Source organism: Cygnus atratus, chromosome 6 (assembly GCF_013377495.2).
Source record: "Cygnus atratus isolate AKBS03 ecotype Queensland, Australia chromosome 6, CAtr_DNAZoo_HiC_assembly, whole genome shotgun sequence".
NCBI lineage: Eukaryota > Metazoa > Chordata > Aves > Anseriformes > Anatidae > Cygnus > Cygnus atratus.
This window is the reverse complement of record NC_066367.1, coordinates 32,450,992-32,467,724: the sequence shown is the minus strand read 5'-3', so window position 1 is coordinate 32,467,724 and position 16,733 is coordinate 32,450,992. Positions and strand designations below refer to the sequence as shown.

General features: G+C 38.5%; 1 protein-coding gene across 3 annotated transcripts in view; it reads right to left on the bottom strand.

Annotated features, from left to right (window-relative positions):
- Window positions 1-15,887, bottom strand: part of SLC35F5 (solute carrier family 35 member F5) — a 30,210-nt gene extending 14,323 nt beyond the window's left edge. Inside the window, exons 1-8 of one of the 3 annotated variants that reach the window (XM_035556134.2) lie at window positions 15,786-15,887; window positions 13,241-13,311; window positions 10,879-11,098; window positions 7,033-7,174; window positions 5,737-5,880; window positions 3,510-3,572; window positions 1,890-1,971; window positions 395-585 (exon numbers count right to left, since the gene is read on the bottom strand). In XM_035556134.2, coding sequence (XP_035412027.1) covers window positions 395-585; window positions 1,890-1,971; window positions 3,510-3,572; window positions 5,737-5,880; window positions 7,033-7,167 — 615 coding nt within the window. In that variant the 5' untranslated portion in view covers window positions 7,168-7,174; window positions 10,879-11,098; window positions 13,241-13,311; window positions 15,786-15,887. Of the gene's footprint in view, window positions 1-394; window positions 586-1,889; window positions 1,972-3,509; window positions 3,573-5,736; window positions 5,881-7,032; window positions 7,175-10,878; window positions 11,099-13,240; window positions 13,312-14,861; window positions 14,922-15,785 lie in introns of those variants that run through there. The other 2 variants (XM_035556132.2, XM_035556136.2) reach the window with 2 other exon arrangements.
- Window positions 15,888-16,733: the final 846 nt, after the last annotated feature.

Sequence of the window (16,733 nt, the reverse complement as noted above, 5' to 3'; positions counted from 1 at the left end):
TGGCACTCTTTCTGCGATGGTCCACAGAAAGAAGCCACAGTAACATTTAACCATTTCATGCAGTCTCACTGGAGGTACGACCAACCCTTATACACGTAGCCCCAGATTTTGCTGTATCAAACGTGTCCAGCGTTGGACAACAGGGCATGAAAGCATGGTGTATCTTACAACCAACCTTACAGTTAACTACACAACCTAGATCTCTTTTTGTTACCCATCCTTTAAGAAGTTCCACCTTTATGTCTAGCACAAGACAGGTTTTACTAGTTACAGTATTTTTACAAAAAAAGGCAGAAAGAATACAAGTCATCTCAATACCGTACAGATAATTTTCACTATTATTATATAAGCTTTAATTACATCCGTAGTTTTCTAAAAAGAATGGAGCACGTACCACGAAGCAAAAGAAAAAGCTAATTTTTGCTACTTGAGTTGCAGTGAGCTTTCCTACAGTTTTTAATATTGATTCCTGCTCCTTAACCGTTGGATATGACATGCGAGATAACTTTGCTTCCAGTGCATGGCTTGATGGGAGTTGTCGAATCTCCATAATATTACTGAACCTTACACGAGGCTTTTTGGGAGCTTAAGGACAAAAAGAAAAAAAGTTGTACATGATCATTAAACCGTTCAAAAAAAAAAAAAACCGCAACAAGCAATAAAAATTATGATTCTAAATAATTCATAAATAATAACAATTTTTTATCCAAATAGAAGACTTGCCACCGTTTTCATTTCTTACAGCAGTTTTTTGCTATTTGGCAGGCTGCTACCAAGACAAAGCACATTTTTTGTTTTAAATCAGTACAGATGTCCATCCATCCACAAAAAAAAAAAGCATCCCTTCTCCCTTTCAAAAAAAAAAAAAATCCCAGAAGGCAACAATGAATTTTTGGGTAGGAACTATTCTGTATTGGTAAATATTACATATAAGATTGACTATTAATCAGCTAAAGAAAATTAACCAAAAACTCTACACGCATCTACACCTAACTGCAAGGACAGTGTTCTATTCAGAGGATGACAGCATCCAGCAGACCTCAAAGTTTAGCAGAGATCATAAGGTTGCTTTCTCATTTGAAATTCACCCCCTAACTAATCCGAGTATCAAGACTAGACAGTTTCAGATTTTACTTGTAAGATTATTGTAGTATTATTTTCCTATGGAAAGAAAACAGTACATGCTACATACAAATATTAACTTGATTTGATATGAAACAATACCTCATTTCCTAAATTAGAAAAAAAAAAAAGGGGGTAAAAGCTCTAGCTCAATCACCACGTGATTGGTGCCTGTTGTCACAGGACAGTAGAACCTACTAAAGTGGTTCCAAACATCTCTCATCTAGAAATTAAGAGAGACTTTCCCCTTTATAAGCAGGGACTTTTGCTGAGGATCAGGTAACTGGACTCTCAACAGCCAACCTTTCTTTAATTATCTGGGCGAGTTAGGCCCATTTCAGCTACTATCACAAGATAGTGAGGCTTAAATAAAATTAGAACGCACATAGACTTAAAATTCTTACTTTGACTGCTTTGCTCCTGCTCTAAAAAGGACAATAGCTTGTTTTTCCAGAGGCTGACTCATTGCTGCTGGTCATACAAGCCCAGAAGGAAAGAATCACAAGTACTGAACCCAGCTGGTCCCTTGAGATAAACATAGGCTGGATCTGTAGTGACCAAGAAAGGTAAACTGAACGATAGGCCTATGTTTTCTCTACCTGAAAGCAAATATGAGACTGCAATTCATGCAACATGAGATTTAAGGGGAGGGGATGGGGAGGAAAAAAAAAGTCAGTCCTGCAACACGACAGCAGTTTTACCAACAAATGGGGAAAAAAAAAAAAAAAAGAACTAGCATTTCAGCATTCCAAAGAATCTTTACTCACTTTTCTCTGCATCACTATTATTACTGCCACTTTTTTCAGTTGGCAAATCATGAAACTTTACAGGAACATATAAAGGTTCACTCTGAAATGAATCAGTATACGTAAAATAAAGTTAAGCAGGATATTTAAATTATAAGCAATAGAATTAATTTATTAGAAAATAAATACAAAATAAAAGTTTGGTGAATATTGAGAATCAAATTTAATTGAATGTTTTTACATGGAGCAGATAGGCTTGTCAAGAATGCTCATAAGTTTTCTGTATTTTACATTAAACATACTGGTAAAATGCAGCATGCAAATAACTGTGTGCGTTTGTGTAAATCCTCATGAACACAAAGGTCACCAAGGTCGTCCCCCCACAATTCAAACCTACTAATTAAAAATTTTTAAAAAATCATAAAAAAGTCACATAAGTGTCAGTAGATCTATAGCCTCTGTCCAAATGCTAAACTAGAAACATAAAATACAGAATACCCATACAAAATTGAATACATACTCATTTCCCAAAAACTGATGAACTAGAACTAAACGTCAAAAAAAAAATGGGAAAAGACCTCCAGTATACAAGACACTTTGCAGAAGTTTTAATTGTTTAAAATATTTCCAACAAGGCAAGAGTTAAGCTGCTTATTTAAATTAAATTAATAAGCTGTAAGAGTGAAATAATAAAAAAAAGAAAATCTGGTAGCTGCATTTTTATGAGGCTCCTTCCTTAGGACTAGAATTTTTGTGGGTGTTTATATTAATGCAAAAATTGTTCAAGGTTGACAGTGAATCTTTCTTCTAAGGTCAGATGATCTTTACGCACCAAGTAGACTAACATGATTATTTTTAAATGAGATAAATTAAGTTGAAAAAGAAATATTGAAGAATACTTCTGAAAAAAAAAACTCCCCAACTTCTCATTCAGTAGAAAATATAAGTTACGTATCCTAGTTTGTCAACACTCAATTGTCTTCCCCTACTTTATTACAGAAGCAGTGCAAGCTTTAATAATGTTCTATGTTTTGGATCCATTTCTGGATGTTGTCCCCAATTTAAACATGCAGATTAGCCAGCAGTCTGTGAGCAACGGGAGCATTAAAAAAACATCATTTGTTGATGATGAAAATCATTGCAAAAATAACATCTGGCTTATCAGCAGAATTATCAGCAATGACATTTGATTTAGTAAACTGTAATCACTTCATCCACTGGATGGAAGAAGGCAGTCCATTTCTCTTCCAAACTGCAATGCAGGATCACAGCACACAAGATACTCAACCAACTGAATGATGCTCTTGTGTGTTTGTCTTGGAAGATGATCGGTTTTACCACTAGCTCTCCACATTTTGCTTTGGTAGCTACTGAGCTGAATACAGTAAGGTTTCCTTTTTACGACAAATACTTCTTTCACAAACTACTACAGAAACATTTAAGTAAATGTTTTATCAAGTTGAGAACCTCTATTTCTCATAATAAGTAACAGCATTATTTGCAGTGCTTAAAAAATACTTGAGTTACCAAGCCCCTTTGCCAAGAACTATTACGTGTACATAGATATTTTAAAGGCAAGAAGTCAGGATAATGGTGTCATGTTACTACAAAGCATTGAGCTTCAAAAATTAAGGAACTTACCAGAGAACTGTTTACAGCATTATCTGTTGTGCAAGCAGCAAAGTAACCTTCAGCATCTGCAAACTAATTAAAAGAACCTTAAATGTAACAATTTATGAAGACAATCTGTGGGTGGTTTTTTTGAGAACACGTTTTTTAATGCCTTTTTCCATATTTCTGTCACATTTCTCCCCACACACACACCCTCACCCCAAAACCAAGAGGGCTTAGAAGTTGAGTAAGGAACTCCATTTTGGTAATTCCCTTTACCTCTTGGAGAACCCCACTGAATTCAACTACCCATGTGTCACTGCAAGATCAAGCTGTTAGAAAGCCAAAACCTACAAAGTTCAGTCAGTGTGAGATGTTGCACTAAGTTATTGTGCAGACATTACAATAATCCTCTTGTTTCGCCATTTTATTTGGGCAAAGTTCCTCTGCGTAAAAACAGAGAACTCTGCCTCAGTTTTAACAAGACTTAAGTCAGGATAAGGTCAGCTATCCTTTTTCCTCTTCCTTTCTACATCCTTACAAGCACGGCTACCCCCTGTTCCCTGACTTGCAGCTGAGCTGTTCTACCACTTTGGCAATAAATCTACAAAGCCTCTAATGTGCAAGAGGGCTTAAAATAAAGCATGTTTGCCTAAACAATCACTGTTGAAATAAAAATTCATAAATACTTTGTTTTTGTTCCAGGCTGATAAACACAAGGCATTTTAAAGGCACTTATAGTAATTATGCAGTTGAATATCTAACTAATTTCTTCAAAAGTCTCTGAAAAAAAAATATCTTACTTCTAACTGCACTCTACAGTCCTTTGTGTTGTTCTTTCAAAGTATCTAAACATCAAAAGCAATGGTTATTTCCTACAAGTTATTAAAAATCAACGTTATAGGGTAAAATACAAGGAAAATTACAGGATTCCAGAAGCAGTCCCATGAGTGCCACACACAAAACGGGACAGAATCAGCAATCTTACTCGTTGCTGCCCAGTTCATATGAGAATTAAGTACTATCTCTTTCTTTGACATAGCACTGCACTGGCTTCAGGTGGTCAATATAACCACTACTATTCATTATAGGAGAGAGACACTCATTCTACTCATCTGCTCAGATTAGTAAACTTGATCAGTTCAACTGCTCTGTACAACTAATCATCCTTCAGTGCTCTCATCACATCCTTGTCATTTCTGCCAGTAAAGAACCTGTAAATTCTGATTATTTCCCAGTTACCTTGTGAAGATTCTAAACAGCATAAGGCCTACCAAAAAATATTTCAAGATATCACCCAACTCTAAATGATTTCCATTTGTTTAACACAATTTTTAAAAACAAGTTTGTTTTAACTGCAATGTTTTACATGACATTAAGCCCAGTGACTTTTAAGTATGTTACACCTAAAATATCACTATCAGTGACACCCAATATATCCATATATATCCAATATATTCCTTTCACACAAGCTCTTTTCTATCGAGACATGTTGATTAACAGCATGTTCTTGGATCACCTTTTCTGTTATTTTAATGTGAGATTAGTATAAGGCTAAATGTCTTACTGCTTCCTGAGTCCTGCTGTTCAGCATTCTGAAACACTGGCACAGAACAAGAGCTCTTCCCAACATCTCTCAATTCCTTGGAAAATGCCTCTATTTCTGTCATAATTTTAGACTCTAGAACAAACTGTGCCCAGTTCTAAGATGGACAACAGAAGGCCATTCACATGCATAAAAGGTTGCCAATACTTACTTTTGGTGAGCATTAACAGCAAAAAAGTCACAATTCTACCACCTTTCCTAAATATGATGCCAAAAACCTCAAAACCTCTTTGAAAAAGTCTAAAAATCAACTACTACGTTCAAATACTAATTCTATTGGTTATAAATGCTGGGGAAGTGAAAGGAAACCAACAACAGTGAAACAGGTAAGCTCTTCTTGAAAAGAATCATCCTCTGCAACTGCCCAAGGTAAACCTCCAGGATAAATGGGCACACGGCCTGGCTTAGTAGAGGATTTCTTATGATTCCTCACATATTTCATACTGCTTTTTCCTTCATTTTCTTTTCCTCACAAGACTATTACTGTAATGATTGCCACCTCAGCCTGTGCCGTGATTCAGTTTATAACTGCTTTTGTTAAAGCACTATTTAGCAAGTATATAAATTCCACCTTTTTTTATTCCTTATTTTAAATAATTCTGTACAAATTTCTACAGACATCGAAACGGTTATATAAGTTAAAGTACTTACAAAAGCTGCGTGCCTTCCACGAAACCCACGAGTACACTGTTGCCTCCACGGTTTCCAAACAATAAATCCCAAGAGATATAGAACAAACATAGATGTTTTTGCAAACGTACTGAAAAAAGGTTTGTTGTACTTTGTAAAAACATACTGTGGAAAGAAAATAATTGCAGTATCCAAAATTACCAGTTAGGTACGAATTCATAAAAATGAATGAACAGTTTCAGGTATATATAGTCCAGGATAGTCTGGTTTCCAAGGTCATAACGTTGCAAGTATTGGCAACTATAACCAAAAGACAAGTGGTCCCACCTATTCTGGAGATATCCTCTCTCAAAGCATCTTAAATGCCATCTTTTAAGACACTGTGCCAGCAGAAGAAAGCTACTTTTTACTTTTTTTACTTATCAAGCAACATAGTGATATATGCTATACAACTCAAATAGGACCAAAGATACACTCATATACAAACATTTCCTAAACGAAAAATGACTTTTATAACCGATAACATAGTATTCACAAACTAGAGAACATTATTCTAAGTAATATTTCAGAATCAATAGTGTTTCCACCAGGTCATTGGAAAAAAAGTTACATTAATAATAGCACGTTAAAGCACAAATATTTGTAAATGCTTAGTTTCAGACTGTCACAAAATATAACTATTCAGAAACCTGAATTTAAGAAGAATTTATTAAAAATTCAATTTCCATTGCTAAAGCTCTGCTTTAGGTCCTAAAACTTAACATGAAGTAAATACCAGACCAGTTTTAAGATGGTAAATATATCAACTAGATTACGACAAGCTTGTCTGCAATTACAGGGCTCAACTCCATGACCCATGAGTCCTTTAATCCAAGGCTTCTAGATGGTCCATACCAAAATCTACCATACTACCTAACTTGTAATGCTACAACTCGCTTACTACTTCTCAGGAAAAGTTGAGGCGTTATTTTAATCAATATGGCAATAAACAAAATGAATTCCCAAGTTACTGTACACATTTATGAATTTATGTTATTTCATTTTAAAATTGCCAATACCTTCTATACTGAAAGCAGTAGTCACTGAGTTGTGCGTGCTCACAACGTTTAATGTATACAGGTTATTTCAGTAATCCAGTAAAGTAATTCCAGTAAAAGTAATTCAGTAAAGGAGGACACTGTCTTCCCCGTACTGAAAACAATGTCAGACCTTACACTAGAATGCCTACTGAGCGTGAGTGACCATGTTCCCCCTGGATTTTTCTCTTAAATAGGCTTTTATTTTATTTTCTTTTAAGGTTCACAGAACAATACTTACAGAAGTGAGTTCCGAAGAGGCAACCCATATCACATCAACAAGGAGAAGAATGACAATTCCTAGAGCCATTCGCCTGCGCTGAGAGGATGAACTGCTCTGGGAGCTCATTCGATTCATGATAAAAACCCACACCATTTGTAACCTGTTCAGTATTAATAAAGAAATAAAACCCAAAATATTACAAGCAAGAATGTAAAAACATACAAAAACAAATCACAGTGAGGGTAGGAAAGACCAAATGCTGCATATATAAAATAGATCCAGTATGCCAGGAAGCAGATGCGTATGCTTGTTAGAAAGGGTATCCTTGACATATCCGGCGTGAGACTTTCAGTGAAAGAAACAATTAAAATGTCAGTCTAGGCTTTTCAAGAATTTATTTACCATTCTACCACTGAAACAAGTAAAAGTAGGTAAAGCATAAAATGTCTGGAATTTTTATGCTGAGAGATCTGCAAAATTTCAAACCACTGCACTTCTGTAAATTCAGATACTCTAAGCTTACTGTAGGAATTAGTTTGGCATGTTATGTCAAATACAATTCAACTAACAGTAGTCAGAAACTTTAGGATTCTTCAAACATTTCTGAAGATATGGCAACACATTTTAGTAAATTATGATCCCTCCACATGTAAAATGTGAAAAAAATACCTACTTTTAAGCTTAAAAAAACAGATTACACATGTACTTGAACTGTTTTTATATATTATTTTATAACTTGTTTTTAATATATATATACATAATTCATGAGGTACAGGCATGCACCAATTCTAGTGAAAAACTTTCAAACTAACAGTAAGCATATACACAACAGAAAGATTTGCCTGGTTAAGATAAAAAAGCACAAACATTTTGATTATGATTTTGACCGTGCCCCTGCTATGTTACACATAGGAATAATCACTTATAAGCACTTCATATGCTGAGAAGTCAAAACTACAGCCACAAAGTTTAGGCTTGTCATCTAGTACAGCTTTATGAAAGCCATACAGACTTCCCAGAAATCACAACATAAAAAGTTCAGATTTTGACAGACACAAGCCTATTAGCCTTTTCATGGACCTTAGAAATCTTTGTCCAAGGTATTAATAGAAAGGTCTCAATTAAAGCAATTCTAGTGAGTTACCAGAAAAGCCCAGCTCAGTTTAAATGTTTTACTCAACTGCTTTTTTTTTTTTTTTTTTTTTTTTTTTGTACTGAAAGATTAGGAGTATACTCCTACTCCTGCTCAACAGAAAATTCTGAAGAGAAAATGTATGCAGGAGATGAGCACTATAGCAGTGTGTAGACCAACCTGCTCTCCTTTTCTCTCAGTAGGCAGAGTACTTCTGTTTTATTCAAATCACAGAATAAACATGAGAACAGAAGTGCTTTTGTTTGGGTTGGCCAAAGAAGTGGCACATCCTGACTTTAGAAGGCTTGACTTTGCACAACTTGCATTAAATTAAGTATTAATTTCAGTATTTTCAGTAAACATTAGGAGATCAATAAAGTACTTCCAAAAAAAAATAAAAATAAAAAATAAAAACAAAGACAGAGGAGCTTTTAAAAATAATGGTTGTGTTGTAACTCAAGTGCTAATCATGAACACGCCAGACCTACATGCACTCTTATGTTCACTAATGCTAGTAGAAGATTCAGATTTGAGATACAGCTTAATGACTGCTGATTATAAGACCCAAACTTCAGAAAACCTTCAACTTTATGATTAAAAGCTTCAAACACAAGTTCAGGTATGTGTCAGAGATGGACATCCCATACCTCTGTCCACTTATAGTAGACTCTTTCAAATACTTCCTAATGAAACTCTGTGAGATACGCACATGGTAGTCCTATGATTAACATTATCTTATTTTAGGTCTATTTTAAGAAAATGCATTAAGAGTTGATTTGCTACAGAATATATAGCATACCCTGCTATTTATCAACATAAAAACCTAACTCACTATCTTTGAAAGAACTCAAGGAACTGAGAACTAATTCACCTTTATGGAGCAAATCCTGACTCTTCCAATAAAGAGAGGTGAACTGCTTTGCTAATAAAGTTATATGACTTTAAACTACACTACACTTTGTTTATTTCACATGTCAACATATCCTCACTCACTGCCTTTTCATTACTTGAACATTTTTTTATGAAGGAGACAGTGCCACAATATCTTCAGCAAGGAAGCTACAGGGTTTTTCCTTCAGACTAGCCTATTCTTCAGATTAATTATTTACATGTTTACATGTGCACAAGTGCTTTTCAGACCGCTACACTGTTTCTCACCTTTGTTTGCCTCATGCCTCTCCTTTGCTACATACTCTCTGCCACATTCAAATCTAGACACTTTTTCTTTCTCCATTTCTCAAAGGGCTTCTTTCCAAAGAAAAAAAAAAATCATCAGAGTTCCTGAAGTATAATTACACCACTAGTTCTATGCTCATATATTCCATGTGTGGGCATTACTTCTGGATAATTATTCTGCTTTTCTGATAAAATGGTGGGGTTGACAAAAGAAAGCAAAAGTCTGTAAGTAGATAGGAGCAACGTTATGAAAGATTCAGCAAGGAACTGCAGTTTTTATGCAATACAGAATAAAGAAGAAAACATTTGTTTTCAGAGAGAAAATAAATAGGTATATTATTTTAAACCCAAGTAACTGAACAGAAACATTTTGGTACCTGAAAGCTTGTGAGTTTTTTGAGTTGTTAAGAATTAGTTTAATAGATACTATGTACTAAGCTCTACCAACTTTGCCTCCATTTTATTATGACTAATAGCCTACAAGGCATTGTATTACATTTTATTATATGCAGCCTACAGATCACCCACGTTTTCATAACATGCAGCCAAAATGGAAGCTGAGCATAAAGAAGTTCCAAAGGAGCTAGAAGAAAAGTCTCATTCCTTGTCAGGCTACCGGGTGACAAAATAACAGTGGTAAGGTATAGCAGAAGTGGAAACTACTCCAGCCCTTCACCGCTTATGTGCTGTGGGTAGGAAGGGGAGAGGTAGCTGGAAACAGGAAGGAACAACAGTTGCCTAGTGGATTTGAAATCTCTACATGACGTGCTTGCACAACTAGCTCTTCTGTTTGCACCACAAACTGCATCAAAGCATACAGCACGTATAGTCTGTACAGAGACTGTGTGCATTCCGTAGCTGCTGAACATCGTATCCAACCTGGCTGCGTTAGACTCCTACAAATTCCTAGCATGAGGATCCTTCAGTGGGAGTGAAGTAAAGGACAATAAAATTCCTTGTACTCTGCAGATTAGAGGTTACATATGAAGCTATTCGGAGCACAAGTACATGTTACACCATTTCTTTTCTACCTATACGTAGATTTTAAAATTCAAATTAAAAAGCACATATTTACACCTCAAAATTGAGGGGTTTAATATGTTACAGCAATAGCAGCTACTGCCTGCTCATCTGATTTGCAAGGTATCTGTTTAACATCTTTGGGTGCCTAATAAATCACTCTGCATCATTCTCCCATAACAAGAAAAAAAGCTTAACAAGAAAAGGTGACTACCAACTCTTGATCATGTAGCAAGATGCATCTTCAAGCTACTAGATGACTAAAAAATGGTTAAGTGACAGTACTAAAGTGTCTATAACATTGTTTTATAATTTGCATTTCTTTCATTAGGACAATGTCCTTTTTAGTACCTGATTTTTCATACCTCACCCACAATTTATCAAAAGACAAATAAAAAAGAACAGCAGAACCCTACTGAATGTTACATAAAAAGTTTTAGGATAGAATTAAAACCTGCAAAACGTCACACAGAATGCAAAGACAGATAGAAACTAGTATTTTGGGAATTTTTAGACAGCCACATTATCCAACTTACTGACAAATCACTGGTATTTCCAAACTTGCAATGAAATAACAATTCCACACATTTCTTTATATTTGGCTTCTGCACATTGAGAGCAATAAACTACAATAAAAAAAGAACATAGAAAGAATAAGCTTTACTTTTCGCATACATACCTTCCACAGTAAGTGTAAAAAACAAACAAAAAAATGCTAACAAACTTCACACATCACGTCACAGTGAAGATAGTCTCCTAAAAAGAAAGACAAAATTTTGAAAAATGTGTGCATATATTATACAATTAGCTTCACAAAATATTTTCTAAAATTGCAAGTTCAACAAGCATCTACTGCAGCTCAAGTCCTAGATGTTAGAGATATACAAATATAGAACCTCAACAATTGGTCCACATAAAAAATGCTGGGAGGACAACACTGAATTGCATGAAAACAGGATCATTTACCATCTTTATTTCAAAGAACATTGTCCCTTCCTTATTAACTGAATGCAAGAGGCTCACATGAGAAGGAAGAAGATGACAATATTTAGTTCTAATTTTATAAGCAATGCAGTGAAAGATCTTGTTTCTCAAGCCTACGTTCCTAAGCAAAAATTGAAGTGTCAGAATTAGGAAAGCAGTGGAAGAGCATATAGGCTTTTCAGCCTTTTAAAAAACCTAGACAGATGGCACACTTCCACATTATTTCTGGTGTAAGTGCATCATCTTTCCTTGCTTTGATACAGTATTATTATTAACACTTTTTTTTTAAATTGTTATATAGAAAAAGAACCATAATATGTTAGGGATTGAGGAAAAGCGTAATACTATACAAACCAGGAGCCCATCTAATATCTAACCATATGCAAATCCAAACATTGGCAAATATATGATGCACAACAAAAGGATGCACAACCAAACTGGAACTGACAAACAAGAATAATAAAGCTGCAAGTTTTATTGCTCGGAAGTGCTGGAAAGTTTTTTCTTTTCTTATTCACGGAAACATAATTTTATATGTTGCTCATCATTATATAGGGATGCTCGGTATCATATACCCTATATATATATATATATATATGTACACCCCATATTAGTAAGTAACAAATTACTGTGTATAAGAAGAGGTAGCAGTAAGGGCAGCACTAAATGTTTAGCTGAAATTTTGCCTTTGATTACCTCTCAAGCTTGCCAAGCTTAAGTTTATTAACTTTTACCTCCTACAAGAGTTTAACTGATGCTTCTCATTTATTTTAAATTAGATTAAGAGGGAGACTATAAAGATAGATCACGTAAGTTTATAATACAGCCCCCACTGAACTCATCAAGATTTACACACTGCTTAGCATCCAGCAAATTCAATCCCTTCACCATACAGTCTTCTGAATGACTAAAACAAGTCAAAAGAGTTTTGAAGATGCACTTTGAAGACACAGGCACGTGCTTATCTGTTTCATATACCACATACACAATGTACACACTGTACATTCTGATGCCTGTCTAGTTCAGTGCCCTCACATGCAAACAGCTGCTGGTCGTATTTTCCTTATGCTATCAATGTAACTGGAGATTACAATCAGCATCTCAGATAATCAGGACCTAAACCAGAAAATATTTATCCAGAAAAAGTTCAAGCAGTTTGTTCAGGCCTAATTTATGTCCCAAAAGAAGTAATTGTATATAACATTAACAGAAATAAACAGAAAGAAAAAAACGCTGCTTAAAAATTCTTTTCTCCATGCACACTAAACGAAATATCACTAAGCTAAAGATACCATTCAGTTGCATATTTTCCATCCCTACTTAATCCATATTAGCTATACTCAAGTAACCATGTTCAGAATTTACACCCAAATTTAGTTATCATGCAAGAACTGTATGTTACCCCCTACCAGTCCTCAAGATGTGCTGTGGGCTGTAGACCTTGTGAAGCTGGTCGCACAGAACTCCTTTCAATGATTATTAGCAAGAATAAGTTCATTTCAGGATAATAGTTTAGCATATTAATATTACATCTGAGACCTAAACTGAGAACCATGCAAGAGAAGGGTCTTTCTCTTGAAGAACATGGCTTCCCCATTATAAAACACTTAAATTCATGAAGTGCATAAACCCATGATAAATTTAAGCTACCAGATGACACATAGGATGAAATAGAAATGATGGTTTAGAAGTAAATAAAATATTCCACCCTATTAAATCTAGTAGACACTTTAGTCTACGTTTACCTTCTGTTTCCATTATAGGAAAATGTCATTTCCACAAGGTATAATTTTAAAGATACTGGTTGAAATGAGACATTTGAGGAAATATTCATTTCAAATGCATTTCTTGATACCATTATAATTTTCAGCAAACAGCACGGCTATCTTTTAAAGTCTTTTTAATTTTATTTACCATTTCAATAGTGTTAGAGTTGGGGTTGTCATCTTGTAGAACCATTTTTCAGCCAGTTACATGAAGGTCTTCTGCAGAAGAAAAAAGAAAGTACTTAACATTCCTTGTCACGTCACTGTATTTTGTTTTTTAACATACCGTATCCTAGATCACTTGAGTCACCACCACTTTAATTTATGATGCTCAAAAAGAAAGTTTTTAAACGGTCTCTCAAACATAATCCACAACAGGCCTGTCCAACTCTTAGTACGTTGAAAATGCAAGTAGCGATGTCTAGGACAGCACGTATAACTCCACTACTGGTACTTAATGTGCAATCTTGTTTCTATAGCACTAAATATTTCCTTGAGCACACTATCACGTTTTTTCCACATCAAGAGTTCAACCCTAAAAAGGAAAACTACATGAAGTTCACAAAGTATGAAATCACTCTTGATTTACTGATGGTTAGGGAAGAGGTCATTACAAGAACTGAAAAAATCATTGCAGCACAAGATTATTGCCCCAAGCTGTTTTACAAAGAAAACAAAACCTCTGAAGAAGTACTTGATAACAAGAATAACAAGAGACCCAGAAGAGAAGCTCAGTCACAAGCTATAGTGCGGGCAAGTCAACTTGAAATTCCTCCTTGTATTTACTCAAGATTATTTCACATACAATATAAGAGACAACATACCAAGATAGGGCTTGCACACAGAAGAAACAGTTTTAGTTTTTCCAGTTATACTGGCTGCTCCAATCATACATGTTCTGGGATACAACCCCCTCCTTGAATATGTACTGTCACCGTCAGGTGATTCTCACTTTGTGTTTGATTACTTTCAAGATAAGACAAACAGAGACACTGCTTTGACTAATCAGAAAAAAAAAAAAAGCTGAAGGTAAAGTGGCTGACATTCCCTCCTTCTAAATCTGGAAATATACATTAAAGCAATGTTCAACTAACACAAGTTTGACCTCCGCTGAACTTTCAAGAGGTATCACTGGATGATAGTAAAAGCAAAAATCTTCAAAAGAGATGGTAAGGTGAGACTTATGCAACATGACAATCGTGCTCCCTTAAAGCCCTGTAATCTTCACGCAGGGCAAGTTTCCTGCAGAATATAATGAAGCAAAGTACTGAAAAACAGGAAACTGAACCAAGTTTTTCATGCCAGTATCGGGTACTGCAGGTAAAGATCACCATTCTTAGCTAAATGAAAAGTTATACAAGCCCAAAATAGGCACAGAGAACACACCAAGTTTGCTACCAAAAAAAAAAAAAAGAGAGAGTTTAACTTCACATAAAGAGATACTTTGGGAATCTGCTAGTGGACCATACTGGAAAATATACGTAATATTTCAAACTGTTATGGTACAGCTGGATCCTGGTACCTAAGGTATAATGTGAACACTTCAAAATGTTTCCTAATTCTGTACTTACTATTTCTATATATGAAAACTAAGCTTATGCAAACTTTTTTCACGAATTTTAAATAATGCGTTATACTAATCTATTGCCTACGTAGCAGTGTCTATCAGCTGTTCCAGCACGTAACCACAGAGCTCCAGGTCCAGTCCGCCAGCATCCCAGCATGACTGTACCCTGTTGGACACACGCAGCTAGTACTGCAGGAATTACCGAGTAGCTTCAGGTTGGCAGTGAAAGCTGACAAGTGAAACTGACATTGCCTTGCTTCTTCCTTCCTTCCAATAAAAAGAGATGAAAAAAATAATGTCAAGCTGCCAGAGCTCTTTAACTGTTATCATGTACAGAGCAGCACACATCTGTTAAACACCTGTAGTTATACATTTAGTATCAGCAAAGAATTACAAGTGACATCTACTTCACAGGTTACCCGTGTAATCCTGCCAGATCTAAACATATCGCACTTTGTCACGGGATAAACAGCCGCAGACCTCTGATAAGAACAAGCACAGCAGCCTTCAGAATCGCATGTCACCGCCACCTGAAAGCTGAGCCTTCCAGGCAAGCGGGGAAAACCACCAAAACCTGACACAGGCGTGCACAGCCCGGACGGGGGCTTCTCCTCCCTTCCTTCCCGCTTATCTCTGGGGAAAGCCGTAGGAACGAGGAGCGGGAAGCGAGTCAGCCCCTGAGCAAGCCGAGGGGGGAGAAACACAGCCTGGGGCTCACGGAGGAGGAAGGACGGGCTCTTCCTGCCCTCCCAAAGCAAACACCGCAGACCGCGGGGACACCGGCAGCAGCGGCCGGGCCGGGCCGAGCAGGGGCCGCACGACCCGGGGACGGAGGCGGCCCTACAGCCCACCGGGGGGGCCTCTTCCGCCGGGCCGACCCCCGCCGGACGCCCCTAGCAGCCCCGGGGCGAGGAACGGCGGCTCCCGGCGGGGCACGGCCGCGCACCGCCCGCTCGGCCCCCTCGGCTCGGGCACGGGGCGGGCGAGGCCTCCGGCCCGCGGCACCCCCCCGGCGGCGGGGCCGAGCGGGCGGGGGGGCTCCGCTGCCCGCCTCCCCTCACCACCCACCGCCCGCAGCCGCTCGGGGGGGCTCGCCGCAGCCCCCTGCCCGCCTCGGCGGAGGTACCTGAGCGCCGCCGGGGGGCCCGCAGCTACGACCGGCGGCGGCGGCGCCGCCCGCTGCCCTCCCCCTGCCCTCCCTCTCAAGATGGAGGCGCGGAGCGAGCCCAGCCCCGAGCACGGGAGCGACCGCCCCGTCCCGCCCCATCGAGCTTCCCGGTCGCATCGAGTCTCTCAGCCCCGTCCAGCCGCCCGGCCCCGTCCAGCCGCCCGGCCTCGTCCAGGCGCCCGGCCCCGTCCAGCTACCCGGCCCCATCGAGCCTCCCGGCCCCGTCCAGCCGCCCGTCAGCCCTGCCCGGGCGCCCCTCGGCGGGAGCAGCGCCCTTCAGCCCGAAATGGCGGCGCCGGGGCTCCCCCTCGCACCCCGCAGCCCGAGGGGGTTTGTCGCCTCTCGATGCGGCCCTCTGCGGGCCTTTTCTCCCCACTGCCGCCCTAGGGCTGCATTAGGCCTTCAGCAGGCGTCTGGAGGAGGAAGGGGCTGCGAGGTGCTCAGCAGAGCCCTGCCTCGCCGGCCGGGCTAGCTCCGTTAGCACGCTAAATAATTATAAATAAACAGCTTTGAAACCTTGCCGTTTCGCTACACCCAGATTTCTTGAGCTTGGGAGAAGGGGTGGTAGAACGGGGGTTTTAGTTGTTTCTTCAGAAGCATCGGTCACCCCCCTGTGGCTGGGAAGCGCCGTGCCAGGTTGTGCAGAGCACGGCGGCTGCGGGCTTCAGCAGAACCATACAGCCTGCTCCCAGAACAAAAATGGGACAGAACAGCCTCGATGGAAGAGAATTTCCTTCGGTTAGAAGTCATCGTCCAGCATTTATGCGGTCTCTTCCAAACAGTGAGGTACCGGAGGGAGATAAGCAGGTCAAAACCAAAGCAACGCACGCAGGAACAGCACAAGCTAAAGAACTAGATTGGAGAAGTGGGAGGGAGCTTGAAACTAGTACGTCAAAAAGAGGAAAG